General features: G+C 35.4%; 2 protein-coding genes across 3 annotated transcripts; one reads left to right on the forward strand and one right to left on the reverse strand.

Annotated features, from left to right (window-relative positions):
- The first annotated feature begins 3,874 nt into the window (after positions 1-3,874).
- On the forward strand, positions 3,875-9,648 carry LOC117913866 (leucine-rich repeat receptor-like serine/threonine-protein kinase At2g14510). Of its 2 annotated transcripts, XM_034828959.1 has the most exons (10): positions 3,877-4,111; positions 4,231-4,777; positions 5,284-5,738; positions 6,256-6,391; positions 6,515-6,586; positions 6,672-6,740; positions 7,047-7,118; positions 9,014-9,085; positions 9,170-9,237; positions 9,366-9,648. In XM_034828959.1, the coding sequence occupies exons 1-9, from the start codon at positions 4,039-4,041 to the stop codon at positions 9,216-9,218; spliced, it is 1,545 nt and encodes a 514-aa protein (XP_034684850.1). In that variant the 5' UTR covers positions 3,877-4,038; the 3' UTR covers positions 9,219-9,237; positions 9,366-9,648. The 2 variants fall into 2 exon arrangements, with proteins under 2 accessions (XP_034684851.1, XP_034684850.1); XM_034828960.1 differs by lacking the exons at positions 9,170-9,237; positions 9,366-9,648 and having other exon boundaries at positions 3,875-4,111; positions 9,014-9,089.
- A 1,088-nt stretch (positions 9,649-10,736) lies between these two features.
- LOC117914859 lies at positions 10,737-11,733 on the reverse strand. Its single transcript, XM_034830364.1, has one exon. It carries the CDS (start codon positions 11,657-11,659, stop codon positions 10,952-10,954), a length of 708 nt encoding a protein of 235 aa, XP_034686255.1. The 5' UTR covers positions 11,660-11,733; the 3' UTR covers positions 10,737-10,951.
- Between the last annotated feature and the right edge of the window lie 2,871 nt (positions 11,734-14,604).

Consider the following 14,604-nt stretch of genomic DNA (forward strand, 5'->3'; position numbering starts at 1 on the left):
CATCGTGCTCACAACTACTTTAGCTTCCTTCCCACGGGTTAACCCGATTTTGGTATCCACCTTCTGACGGGTTTGGACATGAAGGTGATGTGGGGGTGCCACCCCCATCATTTGGCACCCACCAACCAACTACCCACACACGTGACTCTAACACGTGTGCCACCCCTCCATTCAGGTTCACATGTGCAATAATAAATCAGATGCCGGTGGATCCACTGGGCCCACGCTCTTTTACGTTTTTGGGAAACCAAAATTTGAAGACCTGTAATAGCCCCTTGTCCTTAGAAAACCATGAATAAAATCCAGATTAGAGAATCGAATATCTACTAAAACATTAAGGCCAGCATAGAAAAGGGTGGCTAATATCCCACACCGGCGTTGAAATCCCAAATTTCGAAAATTGTTTTGATGCGTATGATTCAGGGATGAATCGCGCAATAAATGATGTGACCTCATCTGTCATCTCCAGCCCAAGACGCTGATTGGATCCCCGCACATGCTTTTTGGGACCAAATTATCCTTCACTTGCCCTGCCAGTCAAAATCCAACGTTCCTCAATTAATTTTTGGCCCTCTGGACGTTACCTTCCGTAGCTTTCACTTTGATGGAAATTTCAAATTTGTCTTCTTTTTTTTTTCCCCTTTTTTCTTTTTTTTCACCATCTTGGAATGCCGGGCAAGTTGGCAACTACCTCATTTGTAAGCTTCTTTGCCGACAGCTCACGCTTTCGCAACCATTGGCTTGCCCTCTGCGCGATTTGTTTAGTTAGAGAGGTGAGCATGAACTGTTAGCCCACTTTGATTTTATATATACATTTGTAAGATAAAATGACTTACATTATTTAGCAATTAATAATAACAAAGATTTGAGTAAGGATATTTGTAATAATGGGCCTGAGATTTGGGTCTAATGAGCTTCATTATTCACACCAAAAAAGTTTAAATTATTCTATAAGGAATTAATAATGCATATACAACTATGATTATTTATTATTTGATTAAAGAGAGATGTCTTTAATATTCTTTTAAACCATCAATTTTTGTGTTTAGAATGAGACATTTGATTTTATTTTATTTTAGTTAGGTAAAATATGTTTGATTCCATAGTCCCGATAATGTTTTTGTGCAATGAAAATTTTTTGAGTGTAACAGAGATAAAATCATGGTTAAACATATGAATGTGTTTGTTATGACTACATTTGATCAATTGATAGAAACGGCATATTTTATTACTGACATTAATGTACAATGTTTTTAATGAATTCTCCATTGTAAGTAGAGAAAGTAAATTTCAAACTTTTCTAACAAAAAACAATTACAGTGCAACCTAAATGTTAGAAATCCTTCACAATTTTAGGATTAAGGAAGTTGAATTATATGTTGAATAATTGTAAGTGAATTCATCAATGGACAACTTCGTATATTTGTCACTTAGAGAAAAGGAGACTATTTGAACATTTGACTATGATTGTGGCCTTAGCATAACCATAATTCCAACAACCCATTAATATGGGGTAAATAAGGATAAGGATAAGGAAGAAAGATAAATTAAAGAACACGATAATTAATTAACATGATGGAGAAGAAGTGTTTGAATTTTATTATGATGAAGACAATAATGTTAATGTGCGTCCATTTTTTCAAGTGATAAACCAGACAACTAGAAGGGAATAAGGAAGATATATGGTTATAGATAAGAAAGGTTGTGACAAACAAAACTTGTAGAGTTTTCTTTAATCTGATATTATTTGGCACAGTTGTCATAATTTGAAAACATAGAGAACGCTAATCATGTTACTTAAGGTAATTGCACTGCATAAGGATACACTCTCACTGAAATAATTCACAACTAGATAAACCATAGTTCACACACATGCATCAACTTACATAACCTAAGATGATCATCAATTAAGCTTCCACTTGATTGTTATCCATAGTAGACAAATAATGATTAAGACAAAGTTTACACTTTCATTGATTGTCATTCAAGCAAATGTAGTGGAAAATTTTGGGTAATGAATCACATACAAGGCTTTTAAAACTTAAGCAATGACCAACTTATTTGACACTTTTTATAAGTCATATGCAAAGCTATGGTATATCAAAAAAGATTGTTTCCCTATTATTAGCATGTATGGAAAGTAGGGCATTTTAATTATTGTCATAGGAAGTGATGAAATTAATTAGCTATTTTCACTAGCTTTTGTATAACAAAAATCGAAAATATAGGTAGTTAGAAATGGTTTTTGGTTGATATTAGATATCAAATAACTTGAAAGATGATACTTTTTGTATCTTTGATCGAGATTTTGAGTATGTCATAACTGGTCAAAGCTGGTCAAAGTATGTCATAACAAAAATCGAAAATATAGGTAGTGTTTATCTTACTTGGTCAGAGTTGAACTAGCATACCACTCATAAACTATAAATTCCAACTATAAAAATGTCACCTGCATATGAAATTCATGAGTTAATAGAAAACAGGTATTTATTAAGTCATATATTAAGACAATATTATAATTCAAGAGAATATTTGAAAGTATAAGTCGATATTAGGTATTAGATAATAAGTTTACATATTCAGAATCCATTTGTGATTGTTAAGTAATATTTTGATTTATACAATAGTGGAAGAATAAGATTATTACGTTAATAAAGTAAACATACACGAACATATTAGTCGAAAAACTAACATCACCAGAAGCATCAATGCCTTGTGGTCAATTCACCGATCTACGTCAAACAATTAATAAAATTCAACAAGAGAGTAGCAAAATAACAATTTGTAGTCATAACTATTATATGATGCCCAGTCTACAAAATATAGAGATTTTCTCAATGAAAATATATGGTTCAAACATAGAGTTGTTAGACGAGAAGAATATCCTTTATTTTTTTTCTTACTAATATGATTTTTCTTTCGTTGTATCAATTACTTCTTGTTGTACGTTTAATTGATGATGTTTGTTTTAAGTTAAAAATTATATTAACTTATTTGTATTATTTTTGTTTAAATTTTTTATTTTTTAATATTTTTTCATTTATCACTAAACCATTTTCTTAATCTAACATCTATAATAAAAAATTAGAAGGTAAAAATTTAATATTAAAATATACATATTTAAAGTAGCTAATATGTCATGAGACATGACATATGCCTTTATCAAAACATTTGTAATAGAAACTAACAATTTTGAGACAAAATGATCTAAAATATATACAAAATTATGAAAAAAATAATTTATTTAAAAATATATAGTAAGAGGAATTTTTTTTTTCAAGAATTATAATAAACTTTTTTTAAAAATTCGGAGTTTCTACCATTAATGGTTTATTATTATAGGTTTTTTTTTTAAAAAAAAAATTATGAGATCACATAAATGAGGTTCTATGGTAAAATCAATATTAAAAACTGTACTCTTGAGCTAAATTTATTAAAATCAATACTATTAACAAAGGTTTAAATTCAAAGTCATATTTATTAAAACCGATGTTGGTAGTATGCAATTTTATACTAAAATCAACATTGATAATTATATTATTAATTAATATGCAAATAATAATATTGCCAATTGTGCTTTTTGAGAAATTAAGATTCACATATATGGTTTTATGACAAAAAAAAAAATAAAAATCAATAGGCCCATGTGGCTGTCCACGTGGACTCAAAGAATTAGTCTGGCCCGTGTTTCACGACTCAATCCACTGTCTACTCCCCAAGACGGGCCAGACCATGCAGCTTGACAAGGGTCGAAAGTTGGGAGGATGAGGCAGGCAGATGACGTGTCATAGGATGGCAACGGTTCCATTTAAAATTACCGACTACACAGCCAAGCATACTAACTGCCGCCTCTGACCTGGTTTTCCCGCGTCCAAATTCTTTTCTCCAAACCAACTTCACCTGTCTGTCTCCCCCTCTCCAATACCTTGCTTGCATGACTCACCAACGACCCATTCCAACCCTAACCCTACCTGTAAATCCTCTCTCTAAATTCTTTGTTTCCACTCTCAATTCTCCTTCGGCTCTCAACTCTCAACCATGTCGTTTTTGTCTCTCATCTTCCTTTTTTCTCTCCTCAACCTCGCTCAATCTCAGAGTCAATCCCCCAGAGGTACTTCATCCGACCTTTCCATTTTCTTTGCAACTCAATTTCTCAATCCTCTGATTGGTTCCAGAGAAAGCATTGGAAATTTCTTAACTGTTCTTCTTTTTTTTTTCTTTTTTTTTCAGGTGTTTTCATTGATTGTGGCGCTACGGTTGCTTCCCTGATTGACGGCCGGCAATGGTTGCCTGACGCCACTTATGTATCCTCCGGGACCGCCAAAAACCTAACTGATCCCAACGTTGCCCCTATCCTATCCACCGTCCGATCTTTCCCTCTTCAAGGCAATACTAATAAGAAATTCTGCTATGTTGTTCCGGTGTTTCGTACTGGGAAGTACATGGTGCGGACGACGTACTACTATGGAGGAGTCAACGGCCGGGATTCGCCTCCGGTATTTGATCAGATTGTGGATGGGACGTTGTGGGGTATTGTAAATACCACGGATGATTATGCGAGAGGGTTGGTATCGTACTATGAGGGAGTTTTCGTTGCTGCAGGAAAGACAATGAGCTTGTGTATTGCTGCAAACACGAATACGGACTCTGATCCATTTATATCGGCATTGGAGTTTGTTCTGCTGGGAGATTCACTTTACAATTCGACGGATTTTGGGCAATATGGTCTGAGCTTGGTTGCAAGACATAGTTTCGGGCACAATGGATCAATTATCCGGTAAGATTCAGGACCAATTAGTAATATATCTTTATAGATGTTCATTCCGTTGTTGTTGTCAATTTTTAGGAACAAGCTATACACCCATTTGCCCGGAAAAATTGGTTGAAGTCAATTTTTCTTTAGGGCCTTAATATTTTCCTTCTTGTTTTAATCATCATCTTTGCTGAATTTAGCTGGAGTGATTTTGTTTTCATCTAGTAGCATTCTTTCCTCATGCTTCATATATTGTTTCCGAGAAATTGGAAGAACACACGCAGACCATTGAAAACTAGTAACAAAGAACTATTTGAAGAAATTTTTTTCCATCCCTGTTGTTTAGGTAATAAGTTTTAATCACAGCTATGGGAGTGTCTTAAGTAGGTTTAACCTGCCTACAATTTTATATTGAACTCAACAAAGCTTTGATCCCAAGTCAACCTGCCTGTTTTCTTATAAATTGGAACTGATATATCTTTCACAATCTTTTTTAATTGTCTTAATATATGTGTATTATGATCCTCCAGATATCCAGATGATCAATTTGATCGCTACTGGGAGCCATTTGTGTTAAGTAATCCTACCCTGGCAAGCTTCAGAAATGTCCCTGTTTCTGATTTCTGGAATCTCCCCCCTGTGAAGGTTTTTGAAACAGAGCTGACAAGCAGCGGAATGGAACCTATAGAGTTTCAGTGGCCTCCAGCTTCCCTTCCAAACTCAACATATTACATTGCTCTATATTTTGCAGATGGTCGTAATTCATCGTCTAGGGTGTTTAACATAAGCATAAATGGTATAACATATTACCATAATCTGAGTGTAACTTCAGATGGTGTTGCTGTCTTTGCAACCCAGTGGCTTCTTGGTGGTCTAACAAATATAATATTGACCCCTGCTGCTGGTTCAGACATTGGTCCATTGATCAATGCTGGAGAGGTTTTCAATCTACTGCGTCTTGGTGGAAGAACTCTTACACGAGATGGTATGGTTACTAACAACTTACATTTGTCATTGGGGCAACAAACCTGGTGCCATTTCCTGGATGATCTCTCAGCCTTCTCTGAGGATCCTTTAGCTGCTAGATGGGCCACATCTCTTGGATGAACCAATTGGATTTCTTCTTGAAAGATTAATGGCTAAGCGGAGGAAGAAATGTGGTCAATACTTGGGGGAAAAACAAGGCCATTCTGATGCAATCTGATAGTTTAACCAGGTTCTCTGCATCAAATTGGACAAAGTTGTTTATATGTATATTGTTTTGTCCGTGGTTCATTCAAGCTGTGGCCTATCAAGTTAATGCTCTGAAGGAATGATCTTATTTGTCTCCTGTTTTCAGCAGCAACCTCATAAATGGATTTAAGTATACTCAGCCAGGAAAAGGTGTCGGGTTCATTCACATGCTACCCCAGCCCCTCTCTTTTAGTTTCTGTTTCATTTTACTTTAAATCAGTAGTTCTCATGTAACCATTACAAACTGGGATTTGCCATTCTTGTTGCAGTAATTGCTCTAGAAAGTGTGAAGAAAAGTCTAGAAAACCCTCCACATGATTGGAATGGTGATCCTTGTTTTCCTAGTCAGTACTCATGGACTGGAGTTACATGTTCTGAAGGACCTCGGATTCGTGTGGTTTCTTTGTGAGTTGGGGCCTGAAATGACAGAATAATTTGTTGTCCATGCTTTATTTTATACTGCTGCTGCTGTTTGTTTTCCCATTTTTAGAGACAACTTAAACTTATTTTCTTTATATCTTGTTTCAGAAACCTGTCAAATATGGGTCTTTCAGGATCACTGTCACCTAGTGTTGCCAATTTGACTGCGTTGACCAACATGTAAGTCCTGAGGAATATATTTCTTATGTAACTAATAAAACTAGGGTTGAAATCTTTTAAGTAACCATCTCATATGTATTGACAGCTGGCTTGGAAACAATAGTTTGTCTGGATCTATTCCTGATCTCAGTTCATTAAAGAGACTGGAGATACTGTAAGTCAGATATTTTTATTCCCTTTTTCTCTTATCATTCATGATGTGCTTCTAATTGAGCCACAAAATTGCATATGCAAATATCAGCTCATGAACCATCATATAAAATGGTGTATGGGCTTCAGTGATACAAAATGTACCATCTACAATACTTTTAGTGGTTGATTGAACTGATGTGCTGTTGAAGGACCACTCATATGTCACTATCCCATTGTTGTTTGCAACTGGTGGAGCCACTTTTTCATGTTTCTTTTTTATGGAGTTCAGTGTAGCCCTCCTCTAATTCAATGCTGTCTCTTTTTTAAGGCATTTGGAGGACAATCAATTTATTGGAGAGATACCATCATCTTTGGGGAACATAGACAGTTTACAAGAACTGTAAGTTTTTTTCCTTCATATGCACCCTCTACTTACTGTATGCATGCAGATTTTTATGGTTGTTTTTGGGCATAATATTATTATCCTAGTATCTTTTATAAAATCAATGTAGTTATAATTCAATTATTTATTCAACAATACATTTGTTATGGTTCTGTAATTGTGAGTGCTTTGTAAAGTTACAACATCCATTACAGAAAATCTGGATGATGATTTTAAGAATTGTTTCTTCTGAGATTTATTTTGGTCATTCACAAAGTTTAAAACCAAGATATTTCCAAAGCACTTCAATGGTTCGTGCATCCACATTCTGAAATTATTCTATGAATGATATGTGCTCCTGGGTCGTGCATCTACAATTTTATGATCCTTCCATCAGTTTAAATGTCACTTGTTTCTTGGGCATTTAAAATCTTACAGCAGTTGTTTTCTAGGAATTTATATTCATATTGACCAATGTGTACTACTGCTTGAATGGTAAAAGAATGATTCATCCACCAAGTTGTCTTCTGCCTAATAAAATGGTCCTGTAATTGTCCTAAATTTTGTAAAGTGGAAGTCGTTGGAGGCATAGTGCCTGGGAAAGTAAGAACATTAAGGCATCTCAATACTTGTTGCTAGGGGTGTATCTCATTACTTATTGCTAGCAGTGTATCTCAATACTAGTTATGGGAATTTCTAAGACAGTTGTTTATCTACTTCTTGCTTCCATGTTGTTTACACCTATCTTATGCAACTCTCTTATTGTTAGTTTAGGCTGCTGCTCCTCCTGTTAAAAATAAAAATAAAAAGTATAGGGTGCTGTGTTACCCACCTTTATTTTTTTGTTAAAAAGGAAAACTTTTCTCTTAATAGTGCAAAAGATAATTTTAATGTCTCCATGCATTATTTAAGAGGGAGTGTCAGATTTATCCTAATCAGGTCTCCCAAGTCAGCACCTTTATCACTCCCAAAATGAAGGGTTCATTTTTTCTCCCGCTAGCAAGTGTACTGTTCATCTGCTACCTATCCCAGGGCCCCCAAATCAGAGTAGGAAAGAGCATTCAGTATTATTTAATGAAAAGCCAGAAACAACCCTATTTTTGGCAGAATGGCAGGATTGTTCATTGTCATTATATGCTGTACCTGGGCACTGAATAATTCATTATGCACTCTGTTCAACTCAATTGTCGTTACTGTCTTATACTATGCAATTTCAAATTTTGAAGGCTTAGATTGCAACTGATTAGAGAGAGAATTCATGTCAGACAGTCGTAGGACTTGCCAATATGTACATGCTCTCACTATATTGAAGTTTCCATGATTTGTTCATGTGTATGATGATGTACACACAACCTCATCATGTTCAGGCGCTTAGATGTCAATCTTAAGTCCCCTGAACTTGATTTATTGCATGTGATGCCTCACCTCTATGAGAATGGTGATGAACTTGGCTAAAATCTCTGCTTGTCAATGGATCCATATTTTATATATACACAGAATTTGTTTGTTACCCTTCTTGTTTGGATGAAGAGATGAGTGTGTTTAGCAATAGACAATTAAATTTTTTTATTTCATATGGTCCTTTCTGTGTTAAATGGGTGGAGCAGTGCATTTGGGATTTGTAATTGTGTGACAATTTGCTCATTTATCATATCTAGTCAAGTCATTTTCTGTCATTATTCTCTTTCTTTGCTAGAAATAATTTTTAATTGATTATTATGCCCTTTCTTTATTTAAAATTATTTGTCTAGCCATTTCATTAGCAGATATTTATGCTTGTTCTTCAATTTTCTTGAAGTTCCACACATGCTTGTAATTATTTCCATTGAAAATTTCGCCAAAAAACAACAGATTATGGATTTTTATTTTGAGTGTTTTCTTGACATGCCTGACTTCTTTCTTATGTTTTTCAGTTTCTTACAAAATAATAATCTGACTGGTCAAGTTCCAAATAGCCTTACAGGAAAACCTGGACTGAACCTTAAGTGAGTGTGACCATCCACATGTATATTATCCACATCTCATTCATTGCCATTTTAGCAAATTAATTGATTTGATTTGATTGTTAGGATTTTTCCTGGGAATAATTTTTCATCATCACCACCTTCAGGAGCTTAAACAGTTTATGCATCCAAAGGTAAATATGGCATGACTGGCATGGCTGCATTTGTTTAAGAAGAAACTTGTTTCCAATTGTTTACTTTTGTTTTTATCGTTCCATCTCTATTTTTTTTCTGAATAATTCTTGGTATTTCTCCATACCAGCTATCACTCCCAGAATCTGAAGTTCTATGCTCAACTCTTGTAGTTCAACCAAATATGAGCCGGAATTGTATACCTGAGATGGTTGTCCAAATAGGAATATTAATTCTTTCTTACACTCTGTACATTGAAGCATGCACTCAAATTGTATCAGTGGTTGTTCATATACAGCTTTTTTCCTTTTCTTTTCTAATTGTATATGGAGACCTTTCTTTTGGTTTCGTTTTTGTACCATGAGTATATCTGTAATGTATGTACTTGAAATAAAATGATGATAGATTTTGTCTGTGATGGCTCAACACTTCATTATATTGTCCTGTTAAACTACCACAGGCCCCAAAACCTTAGCTATTAAGAAAAATGAGTTAACGATGTATGTCAAATTCAAATAGAAGCACAATAAATGGGGAAACTATAGGAAGAGAAATTGAAAACCTCCAGGAAGCAGAACTTCAATTCAATTTTAAACCCAAATTTGGCCAAAAGCTTGATTGATTTGGAATCAGATCAAAATTGTATATTATGTGAACACTTCAGTTGAAATCTAGCATTGTTATCCAATTTCATGTCCCTTAGGCTGTTAGGCATTCTAATGTTGGTACCTGAAACCTTTTCTGGATCCCTTTAAATTGCACTTTCTGTATTGTTATTATCCTTCAAGATTCCTCTGGTTTTCTGTTGCTCGTGCCCCTAGAGTCATAAACAAGCTGCCTTGAAGTTTTTTGGAACCATCACATCTATTCCATTTTGCAAGTAATGGTGGGAAAAAGAATCTGAAATCTAAATTTTTGGGAATATTTCATACTATAAATAATTAAGAAGAAAAACAGTTCTTTTAGAAGAAATGGTGGTCTTGGAATTTTAATCCTTTAAATCCAGGTGTTAGGAAACTTCCATGTTTTAGCAGAAATTCAGTCTGCATGGTCATCTCTGACACACTCTGGTGCCTTCTGAAACTTGGAGATTTGCTAAAAGTTGCACATTTCCTTTTCCCATGGTATCTACTGTCTTGTAATGTTATTTGGGATGCTACCTTAATATTGTGCAATGAGATGTCAAACTGCACAGGGGTGTTATATTTTAGCTCCCATACTTGCATTATACTGAATATCTAATTTCCAGTTTGTTCTTCATCTAAGGCCTATCACTTTGTATCTGCTTTTGGCAGTGTAAGTTTTAGCTTTTGATAAGCTGGTTTTTCCAAATTCTAGTTGAATGGTCAAAACTGCTTGATGAGTTTCCTGTTGGGTCCACTGCAAGTTAACAACTGAGGAATATAGACCCACTCAATCACATGAGACATCCTGTGTGTGCCATCACTTAGTTCCTAGCTCCTACACATCATTCCGACAATGGTGCAGATTTTGGGGGATATACAAAGTAAAGATGAAATTAACTGTTAATATAATCCAAGAAAAAATGTAGAAGTCAGCATGTACATTGTAATTCATCTGATCCACCAAAACCAACACTCATCTAAACATGACAGCAGCAAAAAATGAAATGAAATGAAAGAAAAGAAAAGAAAAGTAGATGAACATACTGGACAATCCTACAGATCAGGACTACTTCAGTCACCACCCTCATTCTCACCTCTCTAATCTTCCTTTCTTAAGTGGAAACAAAGGTGGCAGAAGACTGGTCTTCCCCTGTGTGCAAATAGGCACATTAATAACAGGCCGTATTCTAATACTGGCTGATCTTGTCCTCTCCAACCCTTTCTTTATCCTCTTCACCTGCTTCTCTCTTTTTCCTGACCCTTCCTTGCCCTGATCCATGGTGCCCATATCAACAAGTGAGCTTGAAGATGAAGATGAGGATGAAGAAGAAGATGGTGACAAAGTTGAAGCTCGTTGCTTCTTCAGCCTCAACAACTCTTTCCATAGAACAGTACATTTAGGTGGCCGAGGAGATGGATCATCATCCACAAACCAACTCACCCGGCTCTCCTCCTTGTTCGCCTCTTCCTCTTCTTGTTCCTCATCATTTTTCGTTTTGAGGCTCATCTTGTTGAGTTTCTCAGAGTGCTGCCTTTGCCAAAAGGGAAGGAGCTTCCCTTCAAAGAAAAGCTCATCAGCAGTTAACATGGTGTGGCTGGTTGAATTGCTGGAGAGAAACTCAAAATCTGTATTCCGTGCTTTCTCTTGATCCATCTCATGTTGTTTTTCCTTCTCAGAATTTGGACTTATAGAGATGAAGTTCTTTTCATCTAGGAAATCAGAAGAGAAAGAAATCCGGGGACTTACAGTGGGCTCAATGGATCTGGAGCTTGCCTGGACAGCTTCCAGGGAGACCATTTTGGTTGGGGTTGGATGCAAGGAAGAAGGAAAGAGGTATCTGGAGTTGGGCAGTGAGGTGTGTGTCTGAACATACGCATGAGAGCAGCAATTTATAATGGGAGGAGATGCTTTATTGTTTCTTGTACTTTTAATCTCTTGTTCTGTTGATGTTAGTAAATGCTTGGACGGTTTGATTATAAAAACCAAGTGGTCTGGTGAAGCCGAAACAGGTGAGCTCTGCTTGTGTGTAGAATATGGGAACAGCACATGCACACCTTTAGAACTAAATGACAAAAGGTTTTACACTCTAGTTTTGCATGCATTTAATCGTCCTTTCCTTCTAATCCCATAAGATTTTTTTTTCTTCAGTTCCTTTTCCTTTATGCATTCCCTTTTCTCAATTTTATGATAATCAGACCCATTGTAAAGATACATACAATCAAATACAGAACAGAAAACTAATCAGTCACAGTTCAAATGTATTTGAATTTGGTGAGTTGGGTGTTTATTAAATGGAAGCCATTAGCCTCTTTGCATAGAGGTAAAAACTAGGGTGGGAGCATAATGATGAAGGGGCATCTTTTAGGTTTAAAGGCAATTGATTATTAAATATGGGATTAGTCAAAGGGAGAAAAGCATTGTTAGTTTGACTCTCTTGCTTGCAGAGATTATAACATGGGAGGAGCCCCCAACCATGTGGTCACATGAGAGTAATTTCTCAGCATGTGATAGCCCATTTTCCAACTCAATCAAAGATACATTAGATACCCTTCAATCACCAAACTACCCTTTGAATGACTTTGATTTTTACTGGTATATTCTGTGATTTTCTCCATCTGGGTAAGGGTCGTCCTGTCATTGAAACAAGTTTACAAGTGGTAGATATCATGTTCATTTCTTGAAAAGCTTCCATAAAGATTTTGGCAGCTCTAATCTAATCCAGACAGCTAATCAACATAGTCTAAATCTTTTTCATATTATATATGGGCTGTGCCTTAATTATTAATATGCTCATTATGCTTGCATTCAGGGGGGACCCTTCAGTTTGATGATTGAAGGAAGTGATAATTGATCAATCCCTATACCCGATAATAATCCCTATAATCAACATTATTGGATAAACAGCAACACAAACTTTCTGAGTAATTGAAAGCATTTCCTCACAATGTTACATGTATATACAAGAGGGGACTTGGGGTTTTGACAATTTAGAAAAGATGTGGTGGGGAGTGCAGAGTGCAGATATCAAGGAGCGATTGACCCGGGGAAGACTCCAAGGCAAATGTAACAGAGAGGGGACCATTCTTACACAAAAAAAAAAAAATGATGGGGTTGAGCTGCTTTTCATTCAAAGCCTAGCTGTTAAGGACAGGCTTCCATTTTTATTAAATGCTTCCTCCCCATTAATGTCTGCATAGCTGTTAATTCATATGAATGTGTGTGTAAGAGAGAGAGGTTTGACTCTAGGGTGAGCTGTGAGCCTGGCACCAAGGCTCCTTATTTGAAGGGCCTGGGTCAAGCTCTACATGCTGAAGTCCATGAATACATCTTCCCAACAGATGATCATAGGTTTGAGTTTTAGCTTCTCGGTGATCGATAAAAACTTGACCTGGTCCAACTCTACTCATATTTATATGATGAAAAAACCTTCTTGGATAACACTCATTAAAAGGAAAACAATTTTTTTTATATTATTCAATGAATAGAATCTTCAATGATTATTCAGTTTTGAATCTTTCTTGTGTTTTTTAATTTTTTTTTTTTCTATTTGTGAAACTTAATTATAACCGAAAACCAAAAATGTCCTTAATTGGAAGTTTTTTATTACCATTCTATACTCAAAACATAAAAATAGGATCTACAAACCTTCCCAGCATACCCACAAAACTGGTACTTTATAGTAATCCAATGTTTGAATATTTTACAAGTACAAAAGTTGCAGATTGGTCTATAGAAAGTTTGAAAATTTGATCTCTGAGATTTCTTGGAGAGTGGCATTTCCATTTTGCTTGATAACTACAAAATAAAAACCCTAGAGTCCTAGACATATCATCACAAAGATGATCTCCAAAAATCCAACTATTGGATCTATGCTATTAATTTGTCATCAACTTACCTTTCTTTTGAACATTTTGGGGAACCAACTTTGGCATGGACTCATTGGACCCAAGCCCAGCCCCAAAATCATGAGGACCTTGAATGTCAAGCTAGCCTGGCCCCTACGGATTTCCACGACATGGCCAGGCCCACTGAAAAGTTGGGTTCTCTCCAACTTGTGTACAAGAGTTCATTTTCTTCTACGATCTTAACTTATTCGATTTTTTTTTCTTTCACGATTGTGACTTAGAAACATAACTGTCGGATTCAAAAGATTAGAGGGGAAATTCTAAAACAGAAGCTGCCATGACTTAATTTCAAAAAGAGAGTTGAAAAAGGCTTTCATAACAGGACTCTTCCAAACTTAATATTAAAAAGAGACTTTATTGTTCAAAGAAAAATGAAAAACAAAACTACCCCTTCAACAATTTTTGTTATTGTTTATTACATTTTTTTTAACTAAACAGAAAAACCAAAACTTTTTAAGGTCTTATTGATTCCATTGCTGCTTAAAAGGTTACTAATCGCTAAGTTTTACCAATTCATTTTGAATATGATAACGAGGAGGATGAAGATGATGATGAACATATGGAAATGATGGAGAGGATGTAGAAGATGTCAATGATGGGAAAGACGGTCACGAGGTTGGCATGGTTGGTGATTATTAAAAGATGATTTTATGCATATTTGTTAATGGAATTTTTGTCAAATTATCATGTGACGAATAAATGATCAATTTGATATGAATTAAGCTTGTTATGGAGGCACATGGTATCCTCTTCTTTCACTCCAAATCATTATATCATATTTATGCAATCATTCTCAAACATAAAGTGTTGATATGGTATAAATTATATTGACTTTAA

Source organism: Vitis riparia, chromosome 5 (assembly GCF_004353265.1).
Source record: "Vitis riparia cultivar Riparia Gloire de Montpellier isolate 1030 chromosome 5, EGFV_Vit.rip_1.0, whole genome shotgun sequence".
NCBI lineage: Eukaryota > Viridiplantae > Streptophyta > Magnoliopsida > Vitales > Vitaceae > Vitis > Vitis riparia.